The sequence below is a fragment of the Argiope bruennichi genome, chromosome 1 (genome assembly GCF_947563725.1).
Source record: "Argiope bruennichi chromosome 1, qqArgBrue1.1, whole genome shotgun sequence".
Lineage (NCBI taxonomy): Eukaryota > Metazoa > Arthropoda > Arachnida > Araneae > Araneidae > Argiope > Argiope bruennichi.
The window spans coordinates 112,584,796-112,605,867 of NC_079151.1; the positions used below are offsets into that span (position 1 = coordinate 112,584,796).

The window sequence follows — 21,072 nt, forward strand, 5'->3', positions numbered from 1 at the left end:
ATTCTATTTTTCTCAAATAAATATACTATTGTGTTATCAACTGCATAACATTGATGGACGTTAGTTAAGATTGGGCCCCATTGGCGTTGATCTTCAGCGATTAATCGCTGATATACAATTAGTACACATCTATCCGAAGACCAAATGTGCACTGTGCACGAGCTTTTTCCAAACAATTAAAGCAAAAATTTGGCAAGGAATTGCAATTGTAGTCATAAGATCACATGAAGAATTTCATGTACTTAAATCATTGGTTTTTTTTGAGTTATTGCGTTTAGATGTTTGTGAAAGTACAAGCCGTCAGATCAATGCTTTGAAGGATTTAATTCCAAATTTGTTATGTATTTAGATTTTAGAGACTGAATTAAATTTTATATATCTAGCTTTCTTTGTTTTTTTAGATGTCGTTTTAATCTAGTCTGTTTGACAGGAAGACTTCCAGTAAATGGAATTTGATATATATAAAATTGTTGCAAATACCCTCCAAGAAATTTAACCCATCTAGCTCAAAGTTCGAATTTTTTAAGGACTACAATATTTTTCTTAATACGATTCGTATACTAGAAAATAATAATAATAACCAATTTACATGCCAGATGTAAAATGTACAGTGCGTTATATACAGTATGACTATTATTTAACCTACAACTTGCAAATGAAATAATAGATGAGCCGTTTCAGATATTTATATAAATATTTTTTTCTGAAAAAAACATGAATAGGAAGTTACATGGATACTGTTTCCAAAATGAGAACTTTTGGAGGAAACACAACTGTTAATATTAAAAAATTATATTTGCAATAATTATAAATTTTAAAAAATATTTCTCTTGAAACTATCTTGAATATGAATAAAATTTTCATATTTTCACATGAAATCTTTTACCACATCGCTAAAAGGCTTTGACAGAATATTACATTTTCACTATAGAAATATCAAATTTTAGCACTAAAAATTTTATCTTCGTTTAGAAGGTCGTATTTTTATTGCAGAAGTTTGCGGTTTAGAAGACACATTGGGAAACATTCAAAGTGACCTTATATGATTCCCTTTCGTGTCTTCTCTTGTTTCACGTATTTGCAGTAACACCTAGAGAGATTCTGAGAAGTTCTTCGATTTCAGAGTTCAAAATTAATTAATTCTGTAGATCTATTTATCAACGCATCTTCCAATTATGCACTCACCTTGAATACATATGTAGCTCCTCCGCCACCACCTCCACCCCCTTCATCCCATTCTTTGTTCAAGGCCCTGAGTCGGTCGATGCTCCGCTTCATGATTCTCATATCACAAGATCGTTTCAGCTGAAAAAAAATAAAAATTTAAAAAAATCGTTTCGTATTAGTGAATTTATAAATGTCAATAAATAATAAAAAATTAAATAACGAAATTACTGAAAAATAAAGAAAATCATTTGGTATTAGTTAATTTATAAATGTCGCTAAGAAAAGTTAAAAATTTAATCCCAGAGTTTAAGAAAAATTTAAAAACTCATTTAGTATGAATGGAATAAAAAAATGTGATTAAAAAAAACTAAATGATAAAATTCCAAAATTTTTGAAAAAATTTAGATGATATTTGTTATTAGTGAATTTATAAATGTGGATTATAAAAGGCTTAAAAAATGAAATTGCTGTTCTGCAGGTTTCAGATTAAACATAGCATTATATTTAACGAAAGTTCTAGGAATCAATTTATTATAAATGTTGCAATTAAAAATTTGCAGTTTTAAATAATTTGGCGAATTTGTATATGAACCTTTGAAAATTATTATTTTAAATTAACTGAATTATTATTTTATTATTTTAATTCAATTATTATTTTAAATCAAGTAAATTCCTCAAATCAAAATTATGTCATTTTTTCGAAGCTTCTACTAATCATCTTAAAATAATGGAATTCAGTATACCATACCTCGGTCAGCTTTGACAGCCAAACAGTAAAACACAATTGTAGTAAAAATATTTTCACAGATATAAAAACAAAGGATTGAATAAAAATTCCAAATTCGCAATTTTCTTAAACGTACGTTTATCTTTTCAAACACCATTAAATAAACGGTTTTTTGTTATTTAGAACATTTCTACAAATGGAAATATTTTCCTATTTTTAGCACTTTGAAAATCAGGTTTTGCACTAAGATTAGTTCAAAGGGTTGAAAATGACTGGAGGATTAAAACTTAATTTCATCATGATATTACATTAGAATACTAAACGAAAATTAAATTATAGCCTAATCATAATAAAAATTTTCCATTTCTGGAATTTCTAAGAAATGATGATAAAATAATATATGGCAATATAATATTTAAAAAATAAAATGATTTTTATTTTTTGGCTAATAATTGTGGCACTTTGTTAGAAAATCCTCATCAGTCTCTCTGCGTAAAGAACAAAGCAAAAGCTTTCAGAACAGTGGGAGAATTTCGTGGTGCATTTGCAAGTAGTCATATGAAAGTGATATGAAGTGAACGAATTTTTCGTTCAGAAATGTTTCAGAAGTTTCCATTCAATTAGCCATCCCACCAACAAATGCTTTCATTCAGGGGATCTTTATGAAACACGTTACAGTATTCATGATGTACATGTATCTCAAATTCGAATTTTGCATCTAAGAGGACACATTTAAGTTCCTCTGTACTCTCCCCATCATGACTGAGAGAAAAAGTCGTTCTAGACATATGAGTCTCACATGATTATCTGCTCATGCAGCAGGAGATTTTTTGAATTGTTTTCGGATCTTTTGTCACGCAGTGCGACAAATGAAAGCTTTCGAACAGTGTATCATATGTTTTGACCAACGAAGTGAAAATCATTTTCCAGTTCTACTTATAAAAGGTAACTATCGAAAAATTTTCAGCTCAAAGATTGTTAGTAATATATTCGCTTAATCTGAATTAATTTTATAACTACAACTGTTAAGTTTTGGGAAAGTGAAAAGCTATACTCTCCCACGCCATTTCCTACCTCTTTTTGGTCTGAAGATCCTTTTACGGATTCTATTGAGAATTTCACCTTACTTAAAATATATCGTTCGCGCACCATTGTCGTATTTGGTTTTTTTTTCGCGAATTGCAGGAATTAAAAACGCAATAATGATTTTAAAGACACACTGCCCAAAACAAAAAAAATATTTCCTAATTAATAAGAATAACTATGTTAATACAATGTTTCCAAAAACTTAATTAATAACCTACTGTACCTATTTTTATTTTTAATAATACCCTTTAAGACTTACGGAATTATGATGATTCAATTAATAAATGTCTTTCAAAAGAAGTATCATATATAACCATCTATACAAGATGATAATCATATATAACTATCTAACAGATCCAATCAGACATATTAAATGAAATTATTTACAGAAATTAAAGTTTTTAACAAAAATATTTTACTCAAATGTGAACAGATTTGCTGCATTACGAAGTTTTGAATTTCTTTATTACTAGCCAATCAACAATTATCTCACGGAAATTCAGTGCTTTGCTTAACAGATCTTGTTTTAGGAAGCAATTAGAATTGTCAAAATTCGTTTAAAAGAAAGATACTCGTTATTCATTCAATTTTAGTTGAAAAAGATTGAAAGGTTTTGCTTAAAATGCTATTATCTCAAGAATGTTTTCCCACGTATGAGTAAAAAAACCCGGCTATCTGTTTAAATTTAGTATTTTTCTCATAAATACATGTGTTGACTCAAATAAGATAAAATTTAATTCTTTACGTTGTTTACAGTATTTTCTAATTATAAATATACGTCTTTTTCTAACAGTTCACAAATTAACTATCAGGCCACTATTACAGAATATACCCTGTCTAAAGATTGTATTATCAAGATTTCATAGGGCGAATCGCTCCTAAAATAGAATGAGGTAAGTTATATCACTCAAATTTTTCAATGAAAATATGATAATAGATTTTAATGATAGATGGCAATGGATACCCTAACCCTCTTTATATATGGATATTGAATCCACCAATATTAACACACTAAATGCGGATATCATGAATATTCATGCCTCTAGTCCAATTTATGAATTTAAATTGCTAAATCGCTGGATGAAAATAATACAATATCTAAGAAAATTGTAAATGTTTTATTACTTTAAACAATAGTCATCCCTTAGGAAACAATTGTCATTTTTGCTACACACCTCATACTTTTAAGTAACTTCTTGGGCTCATCTTAGATATGAGGATTTGTAGTTACTGGATAAGCAAGAAGACCTACGTTTTCCTGGAGGGTAAAATAGTGAAAGTGTGGTTGTGTTAGCCACATTTGGAGCACTGAGGAATATTTGAATATTGGAGCACTGAGAAGTTTTGATGCATGGAACGGTGATGGCCATTTTGTAACTAACCATACTACGCATTTTATTGTCATGACAATCCGATCATTCAGAGCCAGATACTTAGGTAGAACGAGAGGACATTTTCTATTGTTATATAATAGAACATTAAATTAATATCATATTAATCGCCAACAGAGTTATGATGGAAAGTGCAACATGCAATATGATTTGACCCTTTCTAGGGCCGTGGGAAGTATGTTTCCCACCAAATTTATCAATCTTTGTATGAAATTATGTAGGTTGGCATAAGTTCTGACAAATTTTTTTAGCAAGTCAGAATTTTAGATGCTTCAGTTCTTTATCTCAGACAAAATAATGTGTCTTGATTTGTTACTTAATTATTAAATAACCAAATGAATTAATTAATCAAATTAAATTTATCTAATAAGCTAAATGAATCCCTTTTCTTATTCTAATTTCAAGCCTAAAAATATTTTAACATAGTATGACTTAAAAAAAAATGGCCCTTTAAAGGTTTAAAATGGAAGATACAAATTTTTAAAGAAAAATATGACAAAATTAATTAACAAATTAAAGCCAGATTCACACAGAGATATGAAAATGGAAGCGCTATCCTGATTAGCAAAAGAATGTACAAAATTACAAAGCAATGATGAGTAAATTTTTTTTTTTATTTGGCGATACTTTACCCTTGGATGAGCATGCCGGGGTTTCAAAACTTTTGAAAATTCTTGGCAATAAAAATTTTTGGATTGGCGAACTATTCAAAATTACTCACCATTATGTGAAATTAACAGAGGCTACAGAAATTTTTGCAATGAAATGGCATGTCAGTTATGTCACCACCTGCATGTTTCCCTTACAAATTCGAAACTTTAAATAAAACTTGCTGAAATTCAGCTGCAAGGCTGGCTAAAAGAACCTTCTAACTCTCTTGCTGGTATTACCAGTCATCATATTTTTTCGTATTTGTATTTCCTACCCCACCTATCAGTTGGTATACAATAAAATAGTATTAGTATCCTATGAATTGCAGTATATAAATTTTTCATCAAATTTATATGGCAAGTTTATTCTCAACATTAACTAACATCAATAATATTGATTAATTTTTATTGATAACACACACTTACAGTTCGACAAGGATCGATGCCCTTCTGCCCAACCAGGATGTAAATGAAGTCTCCTTCTTCCCAGTCGAATGTGGCCCGAAGAGAGGCACCCAGACTTCTGCCTCGGTTATCCACGCCTGGACCACCGCCGGCACCTTTCACGAACACCCTGAAATAAAATGAAACAAAATTTAAAGGAAATCTGAATTAATTTTAATAAATTTTGTAACTGACTAATGCATCCAATTTTCAGATTTAAGCTGCGACTTAAGTGTTTGCTGCATAGGCGAACTTTTTTCCAAATTATTTAATTATTTTCATACCTTATACAATTTCTTAGCTAATTACAAGTACTTTTTAGGAAATTTTTGTGAATTCGTTTCATCAGTTGATCATTTTGTGCATTCGTTTCATCAGTTGATCATTTTGTACATTCGTTTCATCAGTTGATCATTTTGTGAATTCGTTTCATCAGTTGATCATTTTGTGAATTCGTTTCATCAGTTGATTATTTTGTGCATTCATTTCATCAGTTGATCATTTTGTGCATTCGTTTCATCAGTTGATCATTTTGTGAATTCGTTTCATCAATTGATCATTTTGTGCATTCGTTTCATCAGTTGATCATTTTGTGAATTCGTTTCCTCATTTGATTATACAATTTTTTCAGATTAAAAAAATTGCATAATCAAATTACTTTGAATAATTATTATTTTTGGATTTATGTCTGAATAACCTTTTGTTTGTTTTGTGTAAAATTTATTCTTTATGTATGATAAGATTCTATAGTTATCATTAGAAGTATCAGAGTCAGGAAATTAAAAAACATCGGCAGCAAACCTTTAACTTAAAAGTTAATACGTGCTCGCAAAATAAATGTAGTCACGGATTATAAGATGTATCCTTTTATGAAGCTACTTGATAAATTCGACGGAAAAATATTAATTTTTTTTTACAAACAGTACGGAAAGCTCCCAGCTCCACTCTATCTTGCGTTGATTTATGGTGCATTGCCTTTTATACTTCATGCAAGAGAAAATAAAACATATTATGAATGTTTAGTCCTTTTTTCATACTATTTGAAGCAAACTTTTATTTGTATTTATAATGTAAGAGACTACATACTAAATTACATTCGTCTAAGATTTGTATTTTTATTTTCTCATATACAATATATTGAGAAAGTATTGCAATTTTCTAAAAATTGATTTTGAAAATGAGATTTTGACTAATTTTCACTTTTTAGACTCCTCTGAATCCAGGAAACATATTTTTAGAATTATGTTTGTCTCTCCCTGAACACGATAATTCAGAAGTGTATTTGGTCGGTAAACATTTGAATAACTGAAATTATATTGAATGAGACGCTTGAAATATGTAAGTAGACTTTGTGCAATACTTGAAGACTGATCAAGTTTTGAGCAACATTCAATCCGAAGTCTGTCTGCTCGGCTATATAATTACAATTCGATAAATAGAAAACATAAAAAAATATCTTCTGATTTTAAAATTGATAATTTTTTCCGTTATATGAAAATTTATTGAATAGACTTTAATAAAAAATTTTATTAGAAATTCAAATATTTAATAGGAAAAACCATAAAGGTGAATCGAAAACCTCATCTAAAGTATCGTATCATGATAAAGTTTTAAGTTTAATTCATAGATCTTTATTTTATTTTTAAAATTTACTCGTCATTATGTAATTACGATAATATGCACACAAAAAAAATGTTTAATATTACGCTTGCATGTAGTGTATACTCGGAATATAAATCCGGGATCTAAACGAATGAAAACTATTTTGTAAAATATATTTTTTAAGCTTTATAAAAATTAGATTAAAATGTTGTTACGGAAATAGAATTTGCATCACTAAGAAGTCTATTATCTGAATTTTAAAGAAATATCTTTTTTAAAAAAAAATATTTTTTCTTAGTAATATGTTTATTGAGAAAAAACGTACCAAATTCCTTTTCATTTTTTCAAGTTATTATGTTGATATATACATGTAAATATTCAGTTCGATACACTGTGAAGCCTTCGACTGATTAATTAAAAGATATGAGCCAGAACGGCGGTTTTAATTGACACTTTTTCAAAAAATCACATATAAAATGGAATCTACTGGGAACGTTCTCTCCTTGTAACTTCAAAAGTATAATCGAATTTTATTTTCTAATTCGTAGCATATTGAATATAATCGAATTATTCATTTAATATCTGTTCAATCGAGTAGCTTGTTTCATAGATCAACAATTTTGGAGCCAAGAACACATATTAAATTACATCAAAATATTTGTCATACTTTAAAACTAATAATTATTTATTAATATGCACTTAAATAATCACAAGATAATAGTTAATTTTGATACATATCTACAGGGTTCATTGTTATTGATGATCATGAAGTTCATGCAATTTAGTAAGTTCATGCATTTTGAGTCATCATGTCTATATACACATAAGGTATGTTTTACTGTTTGGCTATGGCACGAAGGCGCCATCCCATTGTGGCGCTTATTCCTCAAAAATAAATTTGTTGGTTGAATTCTCATCCTTTATGATACAAGCGTGGTTGTAATCCACGCTTAATTACAAATATAAATTTATTACTGTGCATGAATGAATTTTAAATACTTAAAATTCAATCTCAATTCAATGATTTGGCGCTGAAGGATGTTGACCGATATCTAATTTTAATGGTAAAATCCTGTACCAAATTTCATTTATATAGCTTGTTGAATCTATGAGTGAAGATCAAATTCAAGCAAGCAAACGAATAAATATATTTCTATTCATGAATTCGACCAAAATATAATTTCAAAAAATATGGTGTTCAGAGTTCCATGCCAAATTCCATTCATCTAACATGCTGGGGATTGAGATATCTTATGTTTGGATCATTTCACAGACTAACTAACATAAAACAAAAAATATTATTTTTCCAACTCAATGCAAATAATAATTTAGAATTCAAATGTGAAAATTTATCAAATTCCCGGTATCTAACAATTAATAACTACTTTTTTATATGCTTCATGTAAAAATATCAAATATTATAATAAGCATCCTTTTACATATGAAATATATGAAAAGAAAGTATTGTGACCATAAAAAAAAATTCAGTATTGATGTCTCATTTAAACTTTAAAGGGCCATTTTTTTCTAGTCATATTATGTTAAAATATTTTTAGGCTTGAAATTAGAATAAGAAAAGAGATTCATTTAGCATATTAGATAAATTTAATTTGATTAATTAATTAATTTGATTAATTAATAATTAGGTATCAAATCAAGACACATCATTTTGTGTGAGATAAAGAACTAAAGCATCTAAGTTTCTGTCTTTCAAAAAAAATTTGTCAGAACTTATGCCAACCTACATAAAGGTGTCGTCAAGTGTCACCTCAAAGTATCGTCCTCGTCATATGACAGAGGTTCAAAATTACGAGGCCAGTCCCAAAATAGCCATAGCGTTGCTTTAAAACGGGACGTTAATATAACTAAACTAAACTAAACTCCTATAAGCATATTTTACCGAAAATTTGATAGAAATTTATAAATCTGGCGTAAAGATCGTCTACCAAATTTCAACCATCTAGCACAAAGCGTTTTGAGTTATCTTTCAGACGGAACGTTTCCAAAAAATGGGCTTTTCAAACTTAGGGAGGTCTAAACGTAAAGATTCGTCAATATATCGAATTCGAATTTTTTGACGATTACTATATTTACTCTATACTACATATAAGAGAATGTAAAAAACTCGTATTGTATTGATATATGGGAATATGGAAGAGTGGGAACTCTAGATGGTTTTAAATATGTGAAAGCTACGAATAAACTAAAGGTGTGTATATGATACTGCCATATGTACGCATCCTACTATGATATGATTTATATTTCTGCGAAACGCGGATAAATATGTGCTCTGTGAAAAATTTGTTTTTTAGAGCTCTGACTTTGATCATTTATTTTATATTTACCACTTCAATCCAATAGACGACTTACGATTGAGCCTGTCAGATGAAAAAAATTGAATAAACAACAAAGAGAAGAATCCCTGAAGAGAAAAACAAACGGAAGATCATTCACTCCAGCTGAGACTCGAGAAGAGAAGACGTGAATTATTGATGAATATGGTGATTTTTGAGCAGTTTAAAAACAGATTCTTTGCATTTCGACTCAACAAATCAACAACAAATTGTTGGGTTCGAAAACGTAGTCGCATTTTTCTTTTGAAACCCTTTTATACCTGCATAGTTTCGATGCATTTTAAATGTGAAAGAGTTTGCTGAAATTCTTTCGCTGAAAAGAATCATTTTAACTTTTATGCTTTTTTTAAAAAAAAAATTACATTATTTTATCTTTGTAAAATTCTTTGCAGAATTAGTATAGTTCAGTTTGAAAATGGCGTAAATCATTTATAGGAAAACAAATAGAATTATTTAGTAAGATATTGAGATATTATATATAATAGGTGAAAACAAAAACATGTTTACGTCTTATGACATAATAAAAACAATTCAGAGATAGGAATCATTATAATTGTAGCGGATTGGCAACAACAAAATTTAAAAAAAAAATCCTTTTCGAACACCATCCATAAAATTCATAAAAAACACCTTCAAAGCTGTTAAAAGTAAAAGAAAGAAAAAAGTTCTCTATCACATTCACAGTTAATCTGATGAATGCAGATAACAATGTAAAATCAGTAAAATAAATATTATACACTCAAACAAACAATGAACGAATTAAAGAAGAGTTTTCTCAGTTTTGTTGTTGCCAATTCGCTACATAATGATGGAAGTTTATAAAATAATATTTTCTTAGGAGAATGCAACTTTATATGAACATTCAGCAATATTTCTTTTTCGACGTTCTGTAATACGCAAATGTAAATATTCGACTGGCTTTATTAACTTTTTTACATAGCGAAGCATTCTTTAGAGAAATGGATTCATGCTTTTTTTAAATATCCGATTACCTTTTTTAGAAACATGTTGTTAAAATTATTCTTAATTAGCAATTGTGCGGTGTGCGGTTTTCTGCTAATAACTTTGGGGCAAATATTCCAAATAAAAATATTTTTTAGGCCAACTTGAAATTAAATTAATTTTCCAATGAGATAGGTTTATTTTTAAACTTCTTTGTATACCAATTTTTTCAATTATAATCATGCATGTACAAAGCATGGAATCTAATCGTAGCCCAATTGCTAGTTTATAAACCTTTAGAATTAAACGTATAACTTCAACTGAAAAAAATGCTAAAAATGATACAAATTATATTTTATACTGCTGGAATTAATAACTAAAAAAATTAGTGCGTTTAAGTTTCAGTACTGTTTTAATAAATGATCCTGTGATCCTGGTCCTTGATAAACTAATATTTTAAACAAATATATTTAAAAAATTTATATTAAATCTGATAGAGTTATGAAGTTCCAGATATCATAGAGACTATTAGACTGTTTCAACAGCCATTTCGAGAAAGTTTGCCAATCAATTCATGAAATTTCCGCGAGGATGACGGTGATGGACCTAAAATAAGGAAATTCGACACTTTTTATCTACAACCATTTTAATAAAGAAATATGGAGCTTATTTTTATTTTAAATGTTAGTATTACAAAGATATTTTCCTTAATATGCTTAATAATATTGGCGGAAGGGAATAAAGATGCAAACTTCATGGTGAAAAAAAAGGTGATAAAGTTTTACTTGATAATATTTACTAACAAGCTCTATACAAGATTTGCTGAAAGAAGTGAAAACATCTTAAAAACTTTCTGAATATATGCAATATCATCCGAAGATGCGAGATGTTTAAATTTTTTAAAAAGCTTTAGACGATATAGTTTACTATATTTTTGGCGAGAAAAATCCGAGAATTCAAAAGCACAGCGACTAAAATGTATGAAATTTGGTATTTTGTGATAACAAATGTAGTTTTTTGCTAAATGTTGGCTTCAATAGGTAGCAAAGAAAACAAGTAATATATAAAAAAATTAAAGTCAATTCCTACTTAGGTCAACAAAGAAAGATTTTATTTTAGTTACTTTTTATTAAATAATTACAATTAATATAAATATGTATATACATATGACAGAATCACAATATTAGGTGATAAAAAAGAAAGCGAATTTCCTTGCAATTATCCATTTTGCTTTCTACGTATGGTATTGGAATATTATTTTTGTTTGTTACTATTTATTCTCTTTCTATTTGTTTACGTTTCTAATTTTATGAAGCTGATGGTGGTCTATAATTTCTCATTCTATCCATCTCTTGTAATGCTTCATTATTGAAAGGAACCTTTCTAGTGAGTTTAGAGCAGTCCAGTTCTTCAATTAACAGTCCATCTAATGATTTCACACGACACAAGGCGACATATGTTTGACCTGCTGCGAAGAGTTTTCATCCTAGATATAATACTACATAATCTACAGTGCTACCTAGCATCTTATGTACTGTTCATGCCCATGATAGCATTAATGGTAGCTCACTAATTTATTCACATGTTTCATTTTCCATTTTGTTCCCTCCTTGACTCAGACTAGAACCCAGAATAAAAACAGAATCTGAAATAGAAATTTTTTTTCCAGCGATCTACACGCTTCGCCACTGACTGTATTTATTCCTATATTTATATCCTGCTAAATATCTTATATAAGAGAAATTTTTTTCTCCCATATAAAACTAAAATTAATTAATTAAATTTAATTAATTAATTAATATTTGAAAAATCTGTATTAACATCAAGTGTCATCCACTACAAGTTTAAAAGAATGTATTTGAACTTGAGTGGATGAATAAAAAATATTTTATTAACGATTGAAAATTTGAACAAGATATATAAATATACATAGGGAGAGTGTGAACTAATAGTAGGAATTGAAAAAAAAAAGAAATCCAGAATTCACATTTGGTATTCTGGTGCTTGTGTAATAAAAGTGATCCAACAATTTATCGCCAAATATCCCACACTAATTGCCTCTTTCGCAACTATTATTCGCTATTGGCGACTAATACACAATTGCATTTATACATGAATTTCAGTATGATCTCTCTCGATATGAAAAGGCAATAAAATAAGGTTATTTTCTTCCTAACACAACAGATGTATTCGATTTTCTTTGGATTACAACTTGAAATTACTTCGGTAATTGTGAAATTCCAAGAATATTTTTTTTTATCATTTTCAACATTTTTCTTCGTCTGGAAATATTTGAAATTATTTCTTAGATTCTTCATTCTTAGATTTTTAATATCACAATAATGATCTGTTTCTTGAAATCTTTTAAAGAGAAAAGTCACTCATTCGACAGAAGGTTTCTTAAAAAGAAACAGAATGTTCAAATATGTATCCGCATTGCAGTAAAACTGTTTCTTTTTCCTTCTTGGAAAACACTTTTAAAAAGGATTAAAGCAATTTCTTAGAATTTTTACCGCAATCTTACAAATTTTGAAGAACCATTTTTAAATGAAATTAATTTCTACCTTCTGCGTAGGTGTTTCAAAGAGATTTTAAGACCATTAAGTTCTTATAAATACTTTCATCTTCTATAGTTTTTCAAATTAACTTTCATCCTTATAAAGAGCTTTTTAAACAGGCTGACTCACTCTTCATTAGAGAGATGCTCTTTACTTTTAAAAGCCGAAGTTATATTCACAATTCTGAAGAAATTTTATACATTTCTTTTTTAAAATTGTGGAATTTCCGTAATTTAAATAGAAAAGATCTGATAGAGTTTTCAAATACCAGACGTTTAAATATATTTCAACACACCTGACGACTTGAAAGATGGAAATAGATTCCATTTTATCGAACATATATTAATTTTTTTTTTTACATCATAGAACTATAGGTTATATAGGTTATAGAATTTTTCATAGAACTATATGGTTAAAAAAAGTGGAAGAAAGCGCAATTCATGAGAGCTTTCTTAACCCTTTAAAGGGCCATTTTTTTCTAGTCACATTATGTTAAAATATTTTTAGGCTTGAAATTAGAATAAGAAAAGGGATTCATTTAGCTTATTAGATAAATTTAATTTGATCAATTAATTTATTTGGTTAATTAATAATTAAGTAACAAATCAAGACATATCATTTTGTCTGAGATAAAGAACTGAAGCATCTAAGTTTCTGACTTACTAAAGAAATTTGTCAGAATTTATGCCAACCTACATAACTTCATACAAAGATTGATAAATTTGGTTGGAAGCATACTTCCCACGGCCCTAGAAAGGGTTAAAATACAATAAAAATTCTTAAAATTACTTTTTTAAATATACAATAAGCACGGGTTAAAAAGTATTCGAAGGTGGGGAGAACTTGGAGGGAGAATCCTCTAAATTTTAAGTTATTGTTTTATACGAAAGTTATTCATCATGATGAAGTGATAATTTGCTTGTGATGTAATTTGCCTGTGAACTTCCTATTTTAAATGCAAGAAATAATTCGAAAATAACCTTCTGGCGTGGTCTCCCCCAAACTTTCTCGCATACTGTCTAACAAAGATATTATCTCATAGAATGCCTTGCATATCATTGCATACGATACTTATCAAATATTAAACTTTGGCGTTAATTTAGTATTTTTAGTACAGACCGATATACAGCCAATTCTTTATTCGTTTTGTCTCACTCTTTTACAGATGTCCAAACTATAGATGTTAAATCTGTGTGCCAAATCTTATCTTCTAGATCTCTTCGTTTTATAGTGATCGTGTTAAAATTCATTTGAACAGCTTGACAGGAGAACTTCCTCTGAACATATTTACTCAAAATTTGGACAGAAATCTGCAAATTTGGTCAAAGGACAGTATACCAAATTTCAACCGTCTAACTCAAAGCGTTTTTGAAATATCTTTGTCAGGAACAAACAGACGGACGGTCGGAAAATTTCCAAAAATATGGTTTTCGAACTCAGGAAGATCTAAAACAAAGGGATCCGTCAAAATCTGGAGTTCAAAATTTTTGGCGATTATTACATTTTCTCTAAACTATGCATACGAAAAAATAAAAATCGCATCTCCCTAACACTCTCACTTGAATTTGAATTGTTCATCTATGAATTTGATTTGTTCACTCTTTATTTACCGGGTAGGTAAATAGCGTATTTATTGCTAAGGAAATGAATTTAATATTGATTGAAAAGGAAATTATAGCAATTTCTGTAAACAGTATCGAAACACTAATTGAAAAGTTACTGTCTTCACTTCGAATTCTATCTATAATGGACTAATGTGGAAAGATATAAAAACGCTTTGCGAAACTGATACAGAAAATAAAAATTTAAAAAGGAGATGCATAATAAACCAAGATAAATAAAAAAGGAAACATAATAGAATTTTAAAAAAAGTGGAGAGAATTATGTTATGAGAAAAGCGCATTATGAAGACATTTTCTTCGTACGACCAAAGGTCGGATGTTTAGAGTATATCAAATAATAAAACTTTGGCACGCGTTTGTGAAAGTTGTCAGGTGAATGCTAAGACCTTTTGGGTGTGTGCGTTGAAGATAGCGATAGACGAATGGTATTTAAAATAAAAAGGTTAAAATGGAAGCAAGTTGAAATAAAAAAAAAAATAACAAAATGTTGCTGGAAAACATTATGAAAGAAAAATATTATTTTTAAATAAAAGGTGGATGGAAAAATTATGAAGGAAAAATATAATTATTTTGGACCTTTAATTCTTGCCGAAAGGCGTATTTTCTAGGTTCTATAACAGATCTTACTGACTTGGACGTCCTTTTCTCAATTTATAATTACATCAATATAAATCTGATACGCAATCTTTCACTTACAACTTAAATTATAAAGTTCAAAGATAGAGATTCTATGAAGTGTTTGTTTCATTTTTGACTGAGCTTCTTTCGTTGCCTGTTTCATAAATTCTTATGAGTCGATTTAAAATAATGTTTTCGCAAATTTGTGTAAAATGTCAAAGTTCCGAAACATATCTTTATTAATGCTAAATTTGAATTCGTTTCTTTGTCATAAATGTAAATTTTTAAAATCGTTTTGTTCCCTATAATCAGATCTAAAATTATTATAGGGCGTGGTTAATTATTGGTTTTGATAAGTTTTAACTCATCTGGATAAATATTTTGACTAACATTGAAATCTTAGACGTTAAATATAATCAGATCACCGATAAATGAGGAATTTATATTTAAAACACTCTGCTTTTAAAAAACTACATTTGACATTTGAATCTGAACATTAAAACTATAGATTTCTATCAAATTTTAATGAGATTTATCAGAGGAAAGCCTATTTATCTGCCCACCGACTTCCATGCAAATATGATAATTTGCAAATGTAGTGAACTGGATAATTGAAATATGACACGTGGTTTGATTATTGAAATTACATACCTGTCAGAATGCTGCAGAATATCGACTGCAAATTGATCGTTCTATTTATGAGTATGCAGGATCGCAGCAAAGTTAATTGATAACCCTGGGGGCAACATAGTTGGGATATCGTACTGCATCTTGCGTTAATGGATCTGTATATTTCACAAATAAACAAAAATGACTTCAAGTTCTTGAAAAGACAAATTGAAATATAATCAGATTATGAGTTTTTCCATCTAATTGAAATTCGAATTATTATTTATCTACACTACATTTTTTTCACTTAACCCTTTCTAAGGCCGTGGGAAGTATGCTTCCCACCAAATTTATCAATCTTTGTATGAAATTATGTAGGTTGGCATAAGTTCTGAAAATTTTTTTAGTAAGCCAGAAACTTAGATGCTTCAGTTCTTCATCCCAGACAAAATGATGTGTCTTGATTAGTTATTTAATTATTAATTAATCAAATTAAATTTATCTAATAAACAAAATGAATCCCTTTTATTATTATAATTTCAAACCTAAAAATATTTTAACATAATATTACAAGAAAAAAAATGGCCGATTTAAAGGGTTAAGTCATTTTTTTAAAATTCCTAACCAATAAATTTTTATCCCAGTCTTAGATGCAAAAACTTTAAACAATTTTATATACATCATTGCACAATGATCAATTTCGATATTTTTGGATACTTTTAGTTGGCTTTTTTTAATGCCATGCTGAAATATTTGGTTCCATAATACAAATGATCAATTAGTTTTCACCATTTACCATAACTTGAAAACTTCTTCCAAGAATTCAAAGGAAGAATACTCACAATTCTTAAAATGTTTAGTATTCCTAGAAACTTCATTTCTACGAAATGTTAGAGAGAAACTTTCTAATCATCTAAAATTCCAACTTAAAAATTTCGATGAAACTCCAACTTTTAGAACTCGCTGTGTTTGTAACCCTTTATTGAAATTATTTCTATCTGTATTTTGTGAACAAGATACTTAAAAAAAGTAAAAACTTACTAAATAAAGCTTGTCACGTGGCCTTTACTCTGTTATTGTATTATTGTTCCCATCATACAAAAAAGAAAAGATGTCGGAAAAGAAAACACACTTCTTTTCATTGAAGGGAAAACATTTTTTCTAAGCAAAAGGCGCAACGTAATGTAGAAATATTTGGCTCAAATACAAACAAAGTTTCCAAGAAGTTGCAAAAAGATAATAATTACAAGAACATTTTTTAAACAGATACAACGCTCTTTCTCTTACATCTCAGTATAAAGATCACCATAATTAAAGTGTATGCCATTTACATGTCACTAATTTCTGTATGTCATTTCAAAGAAATCTGCCGCCTGAGTGCAGAACTGCTTCTGACGACCATCTGCACGTCCTTAACGCTAAGGAAACGCTGGCTGTTCAGCATTTCCTCTGTGTAGGAACCGATGTTAGTGATGTAGGTGAGTAGAAGTACAAGAGAAGAACTTAAGGACAGCAGTGTTCATCCTTTCTTCCTCTTTCGACACAACACTCACACTAACTACTGCAATGGTCCCGCTCGCTGCATTAACCTGATCTTATTGCCAGTATGTACCATTATTTCAATCTCTGAAAAGATTCTTGGACATACAACATCCCCGTCAATTACGTTGTGATTCAGAGGTCTCTCACACACCGGTTCCACTCTCAGGCGACGGATTACCAATATAAGAAATTCTCACATTATGATACCTGCTTCAATTTTGGTTGTTTTTATATCGAAAGGTAATCGAAAGAATGTCGTATTTCTACAATAAACGCTTTCAAGTACTTATGTTTCGTGTCACTTTACGGCCAATGGGAAACATACATTCCAATCAAAGCGAATATATAATAATGCTGAGGTGAAAACACCCCGGCTTTTTTTATTTTTTCGCATTCGTAATATATGGAAAGTATAGTAATCGCCAATAAATACTAACTGGGGATTTTGATGAATCTCTACGTATCCGACCACCCTCAGTTCAAAAAATTATTTTTGGAAAATATTTGTTGGTTTGTCTGTGACAAAAATAACTCAAAAACGCTTTGAGCTTGATGTTTGAAATTTGGTACACGGTCTTTAAATCACTTTTTGCAGATTTCTATCGAATTTTGAGTAAGTTCGTCTATCCAGCTAAGAATTTAACAGGATAAATACAAAATATAATTTAACACGATATAATATAATTTAATATATTCTAATATAATTTAACACGATAACAACAAAACGAAGAGAGCTAGATAGATATGATTTGGTACATAGATTTAACATCTATAGTGTAGACATTTGCCACATTTTGAGTGAGGTCCGCAGTGACCTGGTGGTAAGGTCTCGGCTTCGGAACCGGAGAGTTTCAGGTTCGAGACCCGATTCCATCGAAGAATCGTCGTGTAAGGGGGTCTGTCGCACGTTAAATCCGTCATGAGCAAACGTCCTCCCGCTGGTGTGGTGCGGAGAGGGGGGTGCCAGCTCAGATTTCGTCCTCGTCATCTGACCGTGGTTCAAAATTATGAGGTCCGTCCTAAAATAGCCCTAGTGTTGCTTCAAACGGGACGTTAATATAACTAAACCAAACCAAAGCCACATTTTGAGCCAAAACCAACAATGGGTTAATTGTCTGTCTGTACTTTCAGAAACATGTAACGCGATAATTCAAAAAGGCAATGACCTAAATATATGAAGTTTGGTATGGGATTTTGAGACTAAAGACCAAGGAAAGACTATAGGTTTATTAAAAATAGGAAATTTTCTCCAAATGTTAATATTTTATAACTATTGCACGCCAATGGCATGTAAGGCGTTCTCTGGCATGCCAAGTTTATTAGAAAGTATGCGATACAGTTTTTTAGAGACCACTCCCGCTGTTTTTTTTTTTTTTTTTTTCAGAAACCTGTTGCTGCAGAAATTAAAATTTAAATGAAGCTAACTTACGTGTACAGTCCGCTCTGCGGAACTTCCCATTTCTGTATTCCTTCCAACGTCGGATCGGTCATCACGTAAACCTTAGTCGTAGAATTCTGATAGGCGGCGTTACATTGCTCCTCGTTTGGACCGAGCCGACCGATGGCACCGCATGTGGTGAACATGAACTCTGCAAAATAATAAATAACGTCTTCACATTTCTTTTAACAGTTCCAAATGCATTTTTTTTATTTCTTCTAAATATATTTTTCTTAAATTTAAACATTATATATTTATTTCATATTTCTGTGCGTATTTACATGATTGTTCATTTCTTGTTACTGTTACAATTGTTCAGAATTTGGAAACGATTTTTATTGATTATTTAACGAACTAAAACTTGATAGATATTTTAAGTATATCAGTAAATCTTTTCTTTTATATGTGGCGATAAAAAATACTCCCGAGTTTTAGCGTCATGTCAAAATGGAAAATAATTTAAAAATCTATTTTCTATAACCTATTTACCATTTCTAACCTATTTTCCGATCTGCATTGCCGAAATAAAATATAATGGTAAAAGGTTTTGCTTCTGCTTTTATGAATACTATGAAGCATTATTTGTGCATCAAATGCTGTTGTAGACTTTTAAAAAGTTTTAAATAAGATGAATGTCTTTATTTAAGTGAGTTGTTTTGCTCTCTTTGCAATGTATACTAAGCTGATATTTGTATCAATTTTCAGAGGCTGCACCTAAGCTGCCTTTTTTTATTAATGAATTTCAACATAATATTATTTATAAGTTTGATATTACTTGTACATTAAGTGATAAACTATTTTCCATCGTGAAACCTGCAACATGAAAAAAAAATCGCCCAAATAATTTTCCTGGGTAGAAAATTGAATCTAAAGCTATGGCATTTGATATGCAGTGATATATTGGGTAATAGGCACTTGATAAGAAAAGAAATTTCAGATTTATTTAGGCTTTTATTAATAATAAATAATTAATCTGATAATAAATGATTAATAAATTTAGCTAGGCTTTTATTAAAAATTAATAATTTGTTAACTAATTTTCCCGATAACCCTGAAGGTATGACTGCACAAAACCATTCTTACCTTAATTTCAAAGTCAAATAATAATAAAGTAATCATAATAATAAGATCCTCCATTGTTCAAACCTTATTTCCGTATTATTTTTCACTAATTTTAATAAATTTTTAAAAATATATTTTAATTATATTACATTTTATAGTCACACGCTTTGCAACTCTTTCAAAAAAGTTTCGTATTTACGATATCTCTTCTGTAAAATTAACAAAAAAATTAAAAATAACATAAACACAGAGGAATTAAGCCTAAAACATTATTATGCTGTTATGCTTTCTTAATCTGTTCCTTCGAAATGAAGCCATTGCAATTCACCAGATATAAGAAACATTTTCAACAACAATATTGAAGTCGTTTAACCAGTTAATTGTTTCGACCTCTTCGGAAAATGCGTATCTATATTCTGTAGCAAAAATTTAACTATATTTACTACTTATTACTCTTGACGAATAAACTCGTCATAACGCAAAATGGTGTACTTGTAGTACACCATTTTGCATAATGTAAAATGTATACTCGTCAAAAACAGTTAGCTCTGACGCAGATGGATGTGTGAGAACTCCAATTATCATGGGGTGAATTTAAACTATTTTTCCTTTTCTTTTAAATGTTTAATTAGATAGCACTTTCCATAACGAAGAACTATCTTATTGATTAAATTAATGATTAACAGAATACTTGAAGTGTCTATGGATTATGTGCAATTTTGCATCGAATTATAACCTTTTTAAATAAGTTAAAGAGGTTTAAATTTTTAATAAATTTGAGTGCCTGTGAAACGGATGGACATGGCGATTATGGGATTAAAACATCTAAAAAATGCATTATATAATTAATGACTTACAGAAACGAATATTTAGGTTATTAATTCCTAATTTAAGCAATAAAAATATGTTAATAAGTAAAGTAGGAACAGTAAAACAATCGCGAAACCATTTAACAGTAATTGCATTTACAGATCTGTCCATTATCTTTTAAACGAATTAATGACATAAATTCCCTCGCTTCGCCCAACTTGCCTTTCTGTTTAATTTTCCTTCTCTCCAAACTAAAAATATATATAATCAAATGTACGAAAAGGGGCTTAATTAATGGGCCATGTGAGTTCTAACATAAATATGCGCAATTTCCTCTTTTCCTAATTAAAAATGTCAAATTAGATTACAGTGTTTATGTTTTCCGATTTTTCCGTACTTCTTCATTTACAAATTCTTATTTGCAGAGTTTAAAAAATGCTTGAATAAACT

At 29.4% G+C, this 21,072-nt stretch overlaps 1 protein-coding gene across 2 annotated transcripts in view; it reads right to left on the reverse strand.

The window, feature by feature from the left end:
- The window catches only part of LOC129978667 (leukocyte tyrosine kinase receptor-like), a 227,768-nt gene that overhangs the window by 99,214 nt on the left and 107,482 nt on the right, over nt 1-21,072 (reverse strand). For both annotated transcript variants that reach the window (XM_056090653.1, XM_056090654.1), the window contains exons 11-13: nt 18,742-18,901; nt 5,448-5,595; nt 1,186-1,305 (exon numbers count right to left, since the gene is read on the reverse strand). In XM_056090653.1, coding sequence (XP_055946628.1) covers nt 1,186-1,305; nt 5,448-5,595; nt 18,742-18,901 — 428 coding nt within the window. The remainder of the gene's footprint in view (nt 1-1,185; nt 1,306-5,447; nt 5,596-18,741; nt 18,902-21,072) is intronic.